Source organism: Bison bison, unplaced genomic scaffold (assembly GCF_000754665.1).
Source record: "Bison bison bison isolate TAMUID 2011002044 unplaced genomic scaffold, Bison_UMD1.0 scf7180017864473, whole genome shotgun sequence".
Classification (NCBI taxonomy): domain Eukaryota; kingdom Metazoa; phylum Chordata; class Mammalia; order Artiodactyla; family Bovidae; genus Bison; species Bison bison.
In genome coordinates this window covers 3,213,576-3,227,658 of record NW_011495034.1, presented here as the reverse complement: position 1 = coordinate 3,227,658, position 14,083 = coordinate 3,213,576, and the positions used below count along the sequence as shown (strand labels likewise).

At 38.7% G+C, this 14,083-nt stretch overlaps 1 protein-coding gene across 5 annotated transcripts in view; it reads left to right on the top strand.

Annotated features, from left to right (window-relative positions):
• The window catches only part of SNAP91 (synaptosomal-associated protein, 91kDa), a 168,523-nt gene extending 154,859 nt beyond the window's left edge, over window positions 1–13,664 (top strand). For all 5 annotated transcript variants that reach the window (XM_010861747.1, XM_010861746.1, XM_010861745.1 and 2 more), the window contains 3 exons: window positions 4,512–4,595; window positions 5,630–5,734; window positions 12,262–13,664. In XM_010861747.1, the coding sequence (XP_010860049.1) occupies window positions 4,512–4,595; window positions 5,630–5,734; window positions 12,262–12,276 (204 nt within the window). In that variant the 3' untranslated portion in view covers window positions 12,277–13,664. The remainder of the gene's footprint in view (window positions 1–4,511; window positions 4,596–5,629; window positions 5,735–12,261) is intronic.
• The last annotated feature ends 419 nt before the right edge of the window (window positions 13,665–14,083 follow it).

Here is a 14,083-nt window from a genome sequence, read left to right as displayed (position 1 = left end):
GACCATCTGGTGATGTCCATGTGTAGAGTCTTCTCTTGTGTTGTTGGAAGAGGGTGTTTGCTATGACCAGTGCATTCTCTTGGCAGAACTCTATTAGCCTTTGCCCTGCTTCATTTTGTACACCAAGGCCAAATTTGCCTGTTACTCCAGGTGTTTCTTGACTTCCTACTTTTGCATTCCAGTCCCATATAATGAAAAGGACATCTTTTTTGGTGTTAGTTCTAGAAGGTCTTGTAGGTCTTCATGGAACTGTTCAACTTCAGCTTCTTCAGTGTTACTGGTCAGGGCATAGACTTGGATTACTGTGATATTGAATGGTTTGCCTTGGAAACGAACAGAGATCATTCTGTCGTTTTGAGATTGCATCAAGTACTGCATTTCCGACTCTCTTGTTGACTATGATGGCTACTCCATTTCTTCTAAGGGATTCCTGCCCACAGTAGTAGATATAATGGTCATCTGAGTTAAATTCACCCATTCCAGTCCTTCTTAGTTCACTGATTCCTAGAATGTCAATGTTCACTCTTGCCATCTCCTATTTGACCACTTCCAATTTGCCTTGATTCATGGACCTAACATTCCAGGTTCCTCTGCAATATTGCTCTTTACAGCATCAAACCTTGCTTCTATCACCAGTCACATCCACAACTGGGTGGTGTTTTTGCTTTGGCTCCATCCCTTTATTCTTTCTGGAGTTATTTCTCCACTGATCTCCAGTAACATATTGGGCACCTACCAACCTGGGGAGTTCATTTTTCAGTGTCCTATCTTTTTGCCTTTTCATACTGTTCATGGGGTTCTCAAGGCAAGAATACTGAAGTGGTTTGCCATTCCCTTCTCCAGTGGACCACATTCTGTCAGACCTCTCCACTGTGACCTGTCCGTCTTGGGTGGCCCCACATGGCATGGCTTAGTTTCATTGAGTTAGACAAGGTCGTGGTCCATGTGATCAGATTGGCCAGTTGTCTGTGATTGTGGTTTCCGTCTGTCTGCCCACTGATGTCCTCTCTTAGTGCCTACCGTCTTACTTGGGTTTCTCTTACCTTGGACATGGAGTTATCTCTTCATGGCTGCTCCAGCAAAGCACAGCCACTGCTCCTTACCTTGGACATGGGGTAGCTCCTCCCGGCCACCGCCCCTGACCTCATTTGTAAATGCCCTTTATCAGGTGTAGGAATTCCCGTTCTATTTCTAGTTTATTTAGTGTTGTTGTGTCATGAATAGATTGTGGATTTTGTCAAATGCTTTTTCTGCATGTACTGAGATAAGTTTTTCTTTTATTTCTTATATTATTATATTACATTAATTGATCCAGCCTTACATTTCTGGAATAAATCTCACTTGGTCATGGTGTGTAATTCTTTTAATATGCTGCTAGATGTGGTATGCTAGTATTTTGTTGAGAATTTTTATATTTATATGTATAAAGAATTTGGCTGTAGTTTTCTTATGATGTCCTTGTCTGTATTTGGCATCACAGTAATACCAGCATCAAAGAATGATTGGAAAGTGTTCCTTTTCTGTTTTTTTGAGAGCTTGAGAAGGGTTTATATTAATTCTTCTTTATACCTTTAATAGAATGGACCAGTGAAGCCATCTGTTTCCGGGCTTCTCTGTGATCAAAAGTTTTTGATTACTAACTCAGTCTCTTTATTTGCCATACATCTATTTAGATTTTTTTATTTCTTCTTGAGTCAGGTTTGGTAGTTTGTGTCTTTCTTGGAGTTTGACTGTTACATCTAGATTATCTAATGTTTTAGCATATAATTTCTTATAATATATCCTTTTAATTCTTTTTATTTCTGTAAGATTGGTAGTAATATCTTCACTTCCTTTCCTGATTTTGGTCATTTAGGTTTCTCTTTTTTTCTTGTCTACTTAAAATTTTATTCATTTTATTGATCTTTTCAAAGATCTTTTCTTTCCTCTTTTGTTTTTCTGATCTTTTTTTTTTTTTTCATTTTTCTCTGCTCTAATTGTTTTTATTTGCTTTCTCTGCTCACTTTAGAATTAGTTCTTCTTTTTTGTAGTTTCTTATGGTAGAAGTTTAGATTATTGAGTTGAGATCTTTCTCCTGCATATGAGCTATATGTTCTTGTTTCTTTTTATATCTCATAATTTTTTTATTGGAACCTGGATACGTTGAATATTGTAATAAGGCAGCACTGAAAATCATGTTCTACCCTTCCCCCAAGGTTTGTTGTTGCTACTTTTTTTGTTATTGTTGTTTTGCTACTTTGGTAGATTGAGTTATTTGCTTGCTTGTTTTGTCCTTTAGGTACGGCAGCTGAGAATTAGACAGATACTACTTAAACTCCTGGAACCAAAAATATCTCCTGGTATTTGCAGAGGGGCTCTGCGTGTGTGTTAGGCATGACTTGAGACTCAAACAGGCAGTTGTAACTCTACCTTAGCAATTACTACTGCTTGCTTACAGCCTCCAAGTCAGCCCAGAGGCATCTCAAGTCTTTCCGGAGTATGTACATAGCCCTGGGCATGTGCAGGGCTATCTAATTTCCCAGGAGGATGTCTGGATTTTTCAAACCCTTAATCCTCAAAGCATCTCATTCTCCAGCCTTTCCTCTTGAGCTTTTTGTTTAGGCTGCTGTTTGCCGTGACTGATATCCATTACCTGATACAGCAACAACTGAAAAATTTGCCTTTAAGTATTTTACACAAATGTCTTCAGATAACAGCTTTAGCACTAGATGGGTTCCCAGTTTGGCAAGATAACAACAAGCCTTTTGAGCCAGTGTTTCTAGGAAGCTACCTAGACAAGAGACAAGACAAAGCAAATAATTAAAATATTTTCTGCTCCTTGTGATACTATTCCTGGGAATGTGTGCTGTTATTTTCAAGGCTACAGCTGAACTGGAGGACAATATAAATTTCAAGGGATTGCAGTAGGGTTAATTTTATGCCTAAGGGAAGTATTAGGGGTTTTGGTATATGACTGAAAACTCTCAAACCTGAGCCTGAAATGGGATATGTGAACAGTATCATGTGTAGTCTTCTAAATGCTTCCTAAAACTTGGAATTAATTTTGGTCTTTGTACAAACGTACAGCAGTCAGAGAGAAGCAAATATAACACAAAAAATAATAATAAAAAACTGGGAATAAAATCACCATATGACCCAGCAGTCCCACTATAAGGCATATATCCTGAGAAAATCAAAACTGAAAAAGATACACGTACTCTAATGTTCATTGCATCTCTACTTAAAATAGCTAGAACATAGAAGCAATCTAGATGTCCATGGACAGATGAATGGATGAAGAAGCTGTGGTACATATATATAATGGAATATTACTCAGCCATATAATATAATGCCTTTGAGTAAGTTCTAATGAGGCGGATGAACCTAGAGCCTGTTAGACAGAGTGAAGTCAGAAAGAGAAAGATAAATATTGTATGGTTGGTTGGTGGTGGTTTAGTCGCTCAGTCGTGTCCAACTCTATGCCACCCCATGGACTGTAGCCCACCTGGCTTCTCTGTCCGTGGGATTTCCCAGGCAAGGATACTGGAGTGGGGTGCCGTTTCCTTCTCCAGGGGATCTTCCCAATCCAGGGATCGAACCTGTGTCTCTTGCATTGGCAGGCAGATTCTTTATCACTGAGCCACCAGGGAACCATTGTATGGTTGGTTGGTGGTTGTTTAGTCGTTCAGTCGTGTCCGACTCTATGCGACCCCACGGACTGTAAATATTGTATACTAATGCATATATGGAATCTAGAAAGATGGTACCAATGAATTTATTTGCAGGGAAGCAATGGAGAAACAGACATAAAAAACAGACTTATGGACTCAGGGGGAGGAAAGAGAGGATGAGATGTATGGAGAGAGTAGCGTGGAAACTTATATTACCATATGTAAAATAGATAGCCAATGGGAATTTGCTGTATGACTCAGGGAACTCAAATAGGGGCTCTGTAACAACCTAGAGGAGTGGGATGGGGAGGGAGATGAGGGGAGGTTCAAGAGGAAGGGGACATATGTATACCTATAGCTAATTCATGTTGATATTTGGCAGAAAGCAACAATATTCTATGAAGCAATTATCCTTCAATTAAAAAATAAATTAATTTTTTTAAGTGAGGGGAAATGGAAACCAAGTTTTAAACATGTAAATGAAAGCATTCCTCAAATTTCTAATTCAATGCCTATTGGAGAATATAATGATTAGACAAAAAAAAGTTTAGAAAAATTTGACTTCCTTACATTGAAGGGGGCATAAGTAGGTAGAGAGCATAAGCTGAGCCCTAATAGCTCCACAATGGTGAACGTCATGTTAGTCACCTTTGTATCACTGGCATGGTGCTAGTGCCTATTTTTAAAATTGAAAACTGAAATTTGAGATTTCTTTATATCTTTACACATACTTAAGAGCATGCATTTAAAAGTTATATTCTGTCCTTTTAAAGCCATATTGTATTGGTTCTTTTTGTTTGTTGTTTGTGTGTGTGTGTGTGTATGTACGTGTCTCTGTGTGTTTTGTGGTTTTTTTGATAGCAAGGAGCTGTACCTCCAACCAGTTCAGTTCCTCCTGTTGCCGGGGCCCCATCTGTCGGACAACCTGGAGCAGGGTTTGGAATGGTGAGTGATGACCTGTTTTAAAAATTGTAATTAATACTTCTAAGGACTTTGCCAATCCCAGATTAACTATAGAATCTAATTCTCCCCATAACCCAGAAGAGTAAAATTTAAAAATTAAGTCATCTGCTTTAGACATTAAGTAGTCTACACAGGACATGATCAAGTCAGTTATAAGACACTTAAAATAATTTTCCACCATCAAAATAATTTTTGTAGTGCACTGATAATGTCATTTTTGGAGTTCTGTTTGCCAAACCAGTGACCTGGGCTCTTGGCTCAATCATCAGAAATCAACTTTTCATCAGTATACTGACTTTTCACTTACCACTTTATCACTAGCAAATTTTAGGGCCATTTCCCATAAAGAAATAAGTCTTTACCTCTTTAAGAACTATACATACAGAAGATAGATAAACAACAGCAAAGCCTTGTTGGGGTAAGGGTACTGTCTGGCCAGCCAGGCTTGTCAGGCACCTCAGGGTTCCCTGCCATCTGCCAGCCTCACAACACCCATCATTCTAAGTTACCAGTTGTAGGAACTTTTCTGGTGGTCTGGAGTTTCCAAGGTGGGCTCAGTGGCAGAGAATCTGCCTGCCTATGAAGGAGACACAGGTTCAATCCTTGGGTTGGGAAGATCCCCTAGAGGAAGAAATGGCAACCCACTCCAGTATTCTTTCCTCAGAAATCCCATGGATAGAGGAGCCTGGCGGGCTACAGTCCATGGAGTCGAAAAGAGTCAGACACAGTTGAGTGTGCACCCCGGTGGTCCAGTGGTTAAGAATCCATGCTTTCATTGTAAGGGTGCACAGGTTCAGTCCCTGGTCGGGGAACTAAGATCCCCACATGCCACACAGCACAGCCAAAAACATAAATAAAAATAAATGTAAGTAAGCATCTTTGTAAAAAATTACAAGTGATACTTTTTCACAAACCTGGATTCCTCAGCAATTTTCTTTAACATATTAAAGACATAAACGTCAGGGCATTGCCAGAGTGGACTCCACTCACACTGGGAACCCCTCTGCTTTTTTCAGCCTCCGGCGGGGACAGGCATGCCCATGATGCCGCAGCAGCCTGTCATGTTTGCACAGCCCATGATGAGGCCACCCTTTGGAGTTGCAGCTGTACCTGGCACACAGGTCAGTTTTTAAACGTCCACAAAAGAATGACGTTAATTTATAAGTGTAAGCTGTCATGTGACCAACAATTTAAAAATGTTTTTACCTGATGCCATCTTCATGGTTGCTGCTTGGGAAGAGGGAAAGGGAACAAGGAAGACAGATGAACAGTGGTGACATTTAAAGGAAAATGATAGAAAAACTAACTGTCCTAAGGTCCCTCCATTCCTTCCCTTAATTTGGAATGTTTCCTGAGAACTACCAGGTATTTAAAATATCTAGGCATTTATTCCAGGAAAAAATGAGTAGCTCTAATCCATCGTCTTACTACGAGTTCCTAGAGTTAGCCAAAATTAAGGTTAGGGACACCATACTCATTGCTGCTAAGTTTGCCCAAGACTAGTGACACTAACTGCAGTGAGTCTGCCAAACTGTGAAGCCTAGATCTTTGGCATCTGGTCCCATCACTTCATGGCAAATGTATGGGGGAAAAATGGAAACAGTGTATTTCCTTGGGCTCCAAATTCACTGCAGATGGTGACTGCAACCATGAAATTAAAAGACACTTGCTCCTTGGAAGAAAAGCTATGACCAACCTAGACAGCATATTAAAAAACAGAGACATCACTTTACTGACAAACGTCTGTCTAGTCAAAGCTATGGTTTTTCCAGTAGTCATGAACGGATGTGAGAGCTGAACCATAAAGAAGGCTGAGTGCTGAAGAACTGATGTTTTCTATCTGTGGTGCTGGAGGACTCTTCAGAGTCCCTTGAACAGCAAAGAGATCAAACTGGTCCATCCTGAAGGAAATCAACCCTGAATATTCATTGGAAGGGCTGATGCTGAATGATCATTTGGTCACCTGATGCAAAGAGCTAACTCATTGGAAAAGACCCTGTTGCTGGGAAAGATTGAGGGCAGGAGGATAAGTGGGCAACAGAGCATGAGATGGTTGGATGGCATCACCGACTCAGTGGACATTGAGTTTGAGCAAACTGCAGGAGATGGTGAAGGACAGGGAAGTCTAGTGTGCTGCAGTCCATGGGGTCACAAAGAGTCAGACCCAACTGAGTGGCTCAACAACAACAACAAAGCCTGAGGGAGCAGTTCCCACAAGACTACCCTCATCAGACGCTTCAGGTCCCAAAGGCCACCCTCAACTTCAGACCAGCTGCCTGCAGATTTAAGGTTTCCCAGGACCACCCTCAGATTAGGCAGTTTTCTAGAAGGACTCATAGAACTCAGGGAAGCACTAACTTTATTTACAATGACAGTTTTATTATAGTGAAAAGATACAAACAGATCCAGCCAAAAGAAGAGATGCACTGGGCAGAGTCTGAGAGGATCCCACATGCGGCTTCTTTGTCCTCAGGGATGCGTTACCCACCCGGCTTCACTGTGTGAGGATACACATGTAGTACTGCTAACCCAGGAAGCTTTCCTGAGCTTCAGTACACAGAGTTTTTATTAAGCTCTCATTATATGCGCCGAAGATTTGATGCTTTTGAACTGTGGTGTTGGAGGAGACTCTTGAGAGTCCCTTGGACTGCAAGGAGATCCAACCAGTCCATTCTGAAGGAGATTAGCCCTGGAATTTCTTTGGAAGGAATGATGCTAAAGCTGAAACTCTGGTACTTTGGCCACGTCATACGAAGAGTTGACTCTGGAAAAGACTCTGATGCTGGGAGGGATTGGGGGCAGGAGGAGAAGGGGACGACAGAGGATGAGATGGCTGAATGGCATCACTGACTCGATGGACGTGAGTCTGAGTGAACTCCGGGAGTTGGTGATGGACAGGGAGGCCTGGCGTGCTGCGATTCATGGGGTCTCAAAGAGTCGGACACAACTGAGCGACTGATCTGATCTGATACAGGAATGACTAACTGAATTATGTCTCACGTGGTTGAACTCCATCTCCAGCCTCCCTCCCTCCCTCCCTGAAGGTCAGGTTCATATCCTGTGGGCCCAAAGACTGAACTGTAATCATATGGTTGATTTTCTGGCATGGCCAGCCCCCAACCCTGAGTTACCTAATTATCGTAAATTATCAGGTGTGGTGCCACAAATCCACTCTGAATAACAAAGACATTCCAGGTGCTAGGTAAATTCCAAAGGTTTAGAAGTCATCGACCAGGGTCCAGGACAAAGGGCAAACCTCTCTTTAGATGAGGCCAAGTTTCTTACTATACAGCGTGCTACCTTTATTTGCAAAGATGCTAAAATATATGCACCTTGTTGAACTGTTTTGCTGCTAATAATGATGTTCATGCTGATAAATCACCCTTTGTTTATTCCTCTCATAAATGCCTGGCCCAAGGGAAGGGATATGTAGAACCAAAGAAGTTTTCACCATGAGAAATTGATTTAGGATGGAGGAAGAACATTATAACTGCTAGCACCGTGCTGAGCACTCAAAACACGTGGCTCTAAGATATTTTAAGGATATCAGTAAATGGTTTCACTTCTAGTGTATAATTTTTAATTTATCACGTGTGTTTATATTGTCTCAGCCTCACAATAGGAATCCTGTTGTGAACCTTCTGAATGTACTTTAATCCCCTTTTCTTCCTTGAATCATCTCTAAATTCTTTCTCTGCCTGTTCCCAAAATTGGCTTCAGTTTCTTTACTTTAACCCTTCAAAAGCCATAATGACCAGGAGAGTGGTAGTGGGTGTCCAAAAAGATAAATTTAAAAGGTAAGAGACTCCAGCCTTCAAGGCCATCACCAAAGCACTGGTTTCCTGAGAAATTTTCTCCTCTGCTCTGAGATAATGAATGTTGTTTGGGGTTGGCGAGGGTGGTGGGCGGGGAGTGGATATGAAGGGAGGTTTTGGGTTTCATAGTTGGGATTACAATCAATCTAGATATATTTAAATTCCAAGACAAACTCTCACTTATGAATATTTCCTTGATGGTTAAATATATCCATGACCATCTGCTGCCTTTTTGAAAAATAAAAATTGAAAGGATGTTACTGAGATTTTTTTAAAGTCTTATTGTATTTGGTGTGCTGAATGCTTTAGAAATAACACAGTTTTATTATATAAGGTAGTTTTCCTGCTTGTTACCAGTGTTGCATAGCATCAATTTGTTTACTTAATTCAAAGGATGAAAATGAAAAATAGATGATACAATGAAAACAGTGTTTTAATCATTTAATTGAATTTATGGTAATTTGGGAAACGGTATGCCATAGTTATACAATCTTTAAGCTGTATTCCTACATCAGAGAAGAATCATAGCTGATTAGATACTAGATAAGAAAGCAAACATGAGTTAGTAGCTTTGGAAGACATAGAAATTTTTCATTACTGGTGTGTGGACTCTTGCTCTGTAGGTCAGTTGGTTGGTGTCTCAATGTTATATCACCTAATTATTAATTATGGACCAGTCCTTGAGTTTCTTACCTTCCAAACAACTTTGACCCTTTATGTTTATTTTTTCCTGGCCTTTCCATGAGATAGGATCCCAGTTTTAAAAATGGAAATTTGACTGAAACATACTACAGTTAATAGTTTCTGGACAAAGGAACAAATCTAAAACTCCTTATTTCTGGAGTTTTGTTTACAGAACCAAAAAAGAAAACATACATCCCTGCCCTTCAGTCCCAGGTTCCTGAGTTTCCATCTTGTTACAGCCATAGAAGATTAATTAGCTCAAAGGATATATGTTAGTTATTGTTCTATGTAGACTCCGTGACCTTTTTCAAGGCCTTGAACCCTAACATTCCTGCAAAAGCCTGTTCCCAAATCTTACGTTTGTCACACAATGAAATAATTCAGGTATTCATTAAACAAACAAGGTAAGTAAATTTTTGGTTGCTTTTGCTTCAGGTTTAGTATAATTCTTCTCTGTAGTATCTAGTAATTAATCTTCTCTACAAGCTGGATAGGCAAAATTAGAATTCGGTGACATTCACAACTAGACTATTTGCTCATCTGAAAGCAAACAGTGCCCCCAGATTTGACAGGTGTTCACTTAAAATACTTTATATGAAATTCTAGTCTATTTAGCTAATATTTTTAAGTAATTTCTTAAGTGACTTTCTGCAAGCTGTTTTCTTTCCATTTTTCCTTCAAACTCACTCTCACTCTGAGAAAAGTCATTTATATTCCTTTATTAGTTTAGAGGTACTAATAACTCAAAGTCACAATGCTTTGAATAGAGAAGTTGTTTTTTTCACTATGTATTCATAATAGCTTTAATGTGACTAGTTTTTCACATCTTCCCTAACTAATATCCAAATTGTTCTACAAGAGTCCTCAAATTTTACTTTGGCTAAATTTGATGTCAAATAATTTCAAGAAAGCCAATATCCTTTGAAGTGTGTTTTTTAAATCCAAAATCCAAAACAACCCTATGACTTAAGTAGAACAAAGTAGATTGTGTAAACTTTTAGCCATCTAATCTCCTGCATGTTTGTTTTCTATGGTATGTGCTTGGCCTAATGCTTATCTATCTCTGTTTGCTTTCTGTTTCCACTGTCTTGGGCTGGCTTTCCCTCGTTAGCTTTCTCCAAGCCCTACACCTGCCTCTCAGAGTCCCAAGAAACCTCCAGCAAAGGACCCATTAGCGGATCTTAACATCAAGGATTTCTTGTAAACAATTTAAGGTATCTAATATTGAGCTTTTCCTGTGGGCTTGTAATAGTGACCTATGCTATGCTTAGCTATTTTATTAGGTATAATATTTGTACTTCTGTGTCTTTAATACATATATATAATAATAATTGTTTGAATGTGTATGCTTTTGAAATCCATATTGAAAGCTATCTTTGTCAGTGATTTTTTAATCTTACTTAATTTGCAAAATTAAGAGGGAGAGAAACCTCCAAACTGTCCTTACCCTGGAAAGCACATAGATTATACTAATAAAGCAAAAGTTTGCCCAAGCTACTTCATAAATTAGAAAATTACTACTGCATTCTATGATGACTAGAATTTATAGGAAGGTAACATTTATAATACATCATTTAGAAACTAAGAATATATTTGGTGACAATTGTAATTTTAATTTGCTTATTCTTTTTGGCCTCATCAAGTAAAACTTATATTACCCTTTGTATCTCTGCATTGAGGCAAAATTTTCATTTCTAACATTCTTGTTTTAAATTTCTAATATAATTTGTGAAAGTACGTTATGGCTAATAGTGGACTTATAGAAGGAAACTAATGAAGACAATTTGCTGTTAACCCCAGAACCTGACACAGTGGATAGCTTCTCAACAAATATTAAGTTGGCCAAAAAGTTCATTCAAATTTTTCATGTTACAGAAAAACCAGAGCGACCTTTTTGGCCAACCCGATACTTGCTGAATGTGGGTGAACGCTAGTAGTGATGCTTTTCATTTACACAGTATTTTTCATTCTTCCCAATAATTAACTCTTTGATCACCTCTGTTGGAGATCAAACCCTGCAGGATAAGCTAGCCAGATACTCTGGCCTCCATTTCACAGCTAAAGAAACTGTCCCTTGGCAGTAAGTGATTTGCCCAGGGTCACACTGGAAGAGAAGGATGAGTGTTGAAGTTTTTGAACCCCTGTCTGGTGTTCTTTTTATCATACGTCTACTATATATATTTTTTTAAACTTCTTCTGATGCCTATGATGAATTTCGTGCATTTCTGCCTTGTGATTTTTTTTCTTCATACAACATTAATGATTTATCATTTTAAGGCCTTGACATCTCAGCCAAGTAATTCTCCTTGAGCCCAACTTTTCTGTTCTACTTTGGGCTGGATTGGGCTGAGGTAGGCATCATGAAGATGTAGATGCATAAATAAGACAACAAGCACTTATTTCTTAGCAGCTGAAGTTTCAGAAATGATCAGGAGTGCAGCAGGAAGCAGCACTTGTTATTCAGAAATGTTGCTGTCGGCATGTGCTGAAATTCTGAGAAGTGCCTGAAACAGAAGTGCCTGAGACACCCTCTGCTCTCAGATTCAGTCAAAAGAGGGACAGACACAGACTATGTTACAAAGGAGAGTTACGCCCATGCCTAAGCCTGAAGACCCCAGGAAGGGTTTCCTGGCAGAGATGACACAGCATGGGAGATAGCAGCGAGGGGAGAGGGCGTGTAAATGAAGGCTTTGCATCACTGGGGATGTCTCCCCACTCTGTTCTGTCACTTGTACAAGTACTTAGTGGCTCCTTGAAAACCTTAAACGGAGTCCTTGCCCTCCCCCCTCTTTATCACTGCCCTTTTTTAAGGTTAACTGTATTTAATTGATACTGAATGTCTTGCTAAGATTTTTTCTAAGTATACTTAGAAATTGGAAATTGGATACTTTCTAAGTATCCAGTTTCCAAATTTTGCCAATAGAATTTGCTTACTTAAAATGAAGCTATACATTGAAAAAAAATTGTTTTTAATTTTCCTGGATGAAATTTTAAGCTTGTCTTAAAGAATTGTGTAAAGTGTTTAAATGTGACGTTGGTAATATGAAGACCTGCTGTGTAAAACAGCAAAGTAAAATTGCAAGGAAGGTAAAATGTTTGAGAACTACATAATTCCATTTTCTAATTCAAGTGCTTTTTTATCTTTACAGCTGCAATTTTTGTGACTGAATAGGAAAAAAAATAATGACTTTGGAGACTTCAAATAAAATTGACGCTCAGAGTTTCAAAGGGAGCCACCAGTACCAATCCCAATGCTTATTCATAACTTCTCTTCCAAAATGTGTAGCACAGCTGTGAAAGTGAACATTAGGAATGTGTACTACCTTAGCTGTTATCCCTACTCTCAAAGCTGTAGTGTATGTGGGTCCTTCGTGTGTTGCGTGACGTAAACAATGAATGGATGTTTCTGATGCCTTCAGTGCTCTCTGGACCTCGCCCATGGACGGATGACGCAGCTGTTGTGTGGTGAGCCACTGGGAAAGACGTGTCTGTGTTTTTGAAGGTTTCAATGTATATATAACTTTTGGACACACCTGAACTCTCCCCATAAATTCTCTTTTCTTCTGTATCTGCATTACAAATATAGTGTGATAATATTGGATAGTAAGGAAAACACTCTTAAATATACAGAACTTTTTTCGGTGTGGAGTACACTTTTCCAATCACAGGAACTTCAGCTGTGGTGGGAAATGTTTATTTTTGTGGCACTGTATATGTTAAGAAATTTTATTTTAAAGAAAATATAAAGGTTAATGTCCATAACAAATATTTCCCCTCAAAGCTACCTTAATCAAGAATGAAAAACCATATGGGAAGAATTCCATATTTAATCACTGCTGTATTAAATTATCTATTTTAATTATGTTTGACAGGTTTTGCATCTAAATTGACCTACTTGTTCATTCTTGATTCAGTGCACTGAAAGTAAAGGGTCTGTTTCCATCTTGTCTGTGAAAATGCAATTAGAAGTGTGCTATTCAAGTGATTATGAAGGCACCCCAAGGTATAGCTGTAATTTAAAGTTTACTGCAGATCTGTTTATTTTCTTGTGGGGTTTCTGTACATCTGTTAATTTAGTATTTCTTTGTGTGTTCTGTAGACTAGTGTTCTTCCATTCCTCAATTGAGCGCAAAGTAGGTTTTGTTGTACCATTGTGATTAGAATTTAAACTAAATCAGAGAATTGTATTCTTTACTGTACATACTGTATTCTTTAATTTTTAAGTTGTCGTCACATTGTCTGTGCTGATGGCTTGGCTTAAGATTTTGATGCATACATGAGGTCACTGTTGATCAGTGTTGCTAGTGGCTTGGCCGCTCTTTGTTAAAGCATATTGGGTTGGAAAGGTGTTTGCCTTTTTTTCAAATTACTCAATAGATGTATGGTACCATTTAAAAGTGGTTGTATCTGAATTTACTGTGGGGATAACATACACTGTAATGGGGAAAATTACCTAAAACCAATTTCAACATGGCTTTTCTTTGTATTTCAGTTCAAAAATCCAGTGCATGTACGCCCTCTGAGATGCAATAAACACCTCAAACAAAGAAAATGCAAACATCATCTTTTTCTCTTTGATTATTTTTAATGGGAAAAAGCCTGTTTCAGATGACACACATATCATATACAAAATATTGCAAATGTTAAACCATTTAGGATGAGAAATACAGTCTGTGCCAACATAGTTTTGATTCTTTTTCAATAAAGTCAAAGTAAGGGGAAAAAAAAACCATTTTAATCAGCTGTCATTAAACTTGGGACTCCATGGCTGCTGCCAAATAAATTTAAACCCCATATTTCAAAAAAGAAAAGGATGAACTTTCTTTTAAAATATGCAATTAAATTCTTATATTTGCCTGAATTTTCTGTGGAAGTTGAAGAGTTAATTATTTTGGGTCATAGTTTCCTTACTCATGGGCTTCCCTTGTGGCTCAGCTGGTAAAGAGTCCACCTGCAATGCGGGAGACCTGG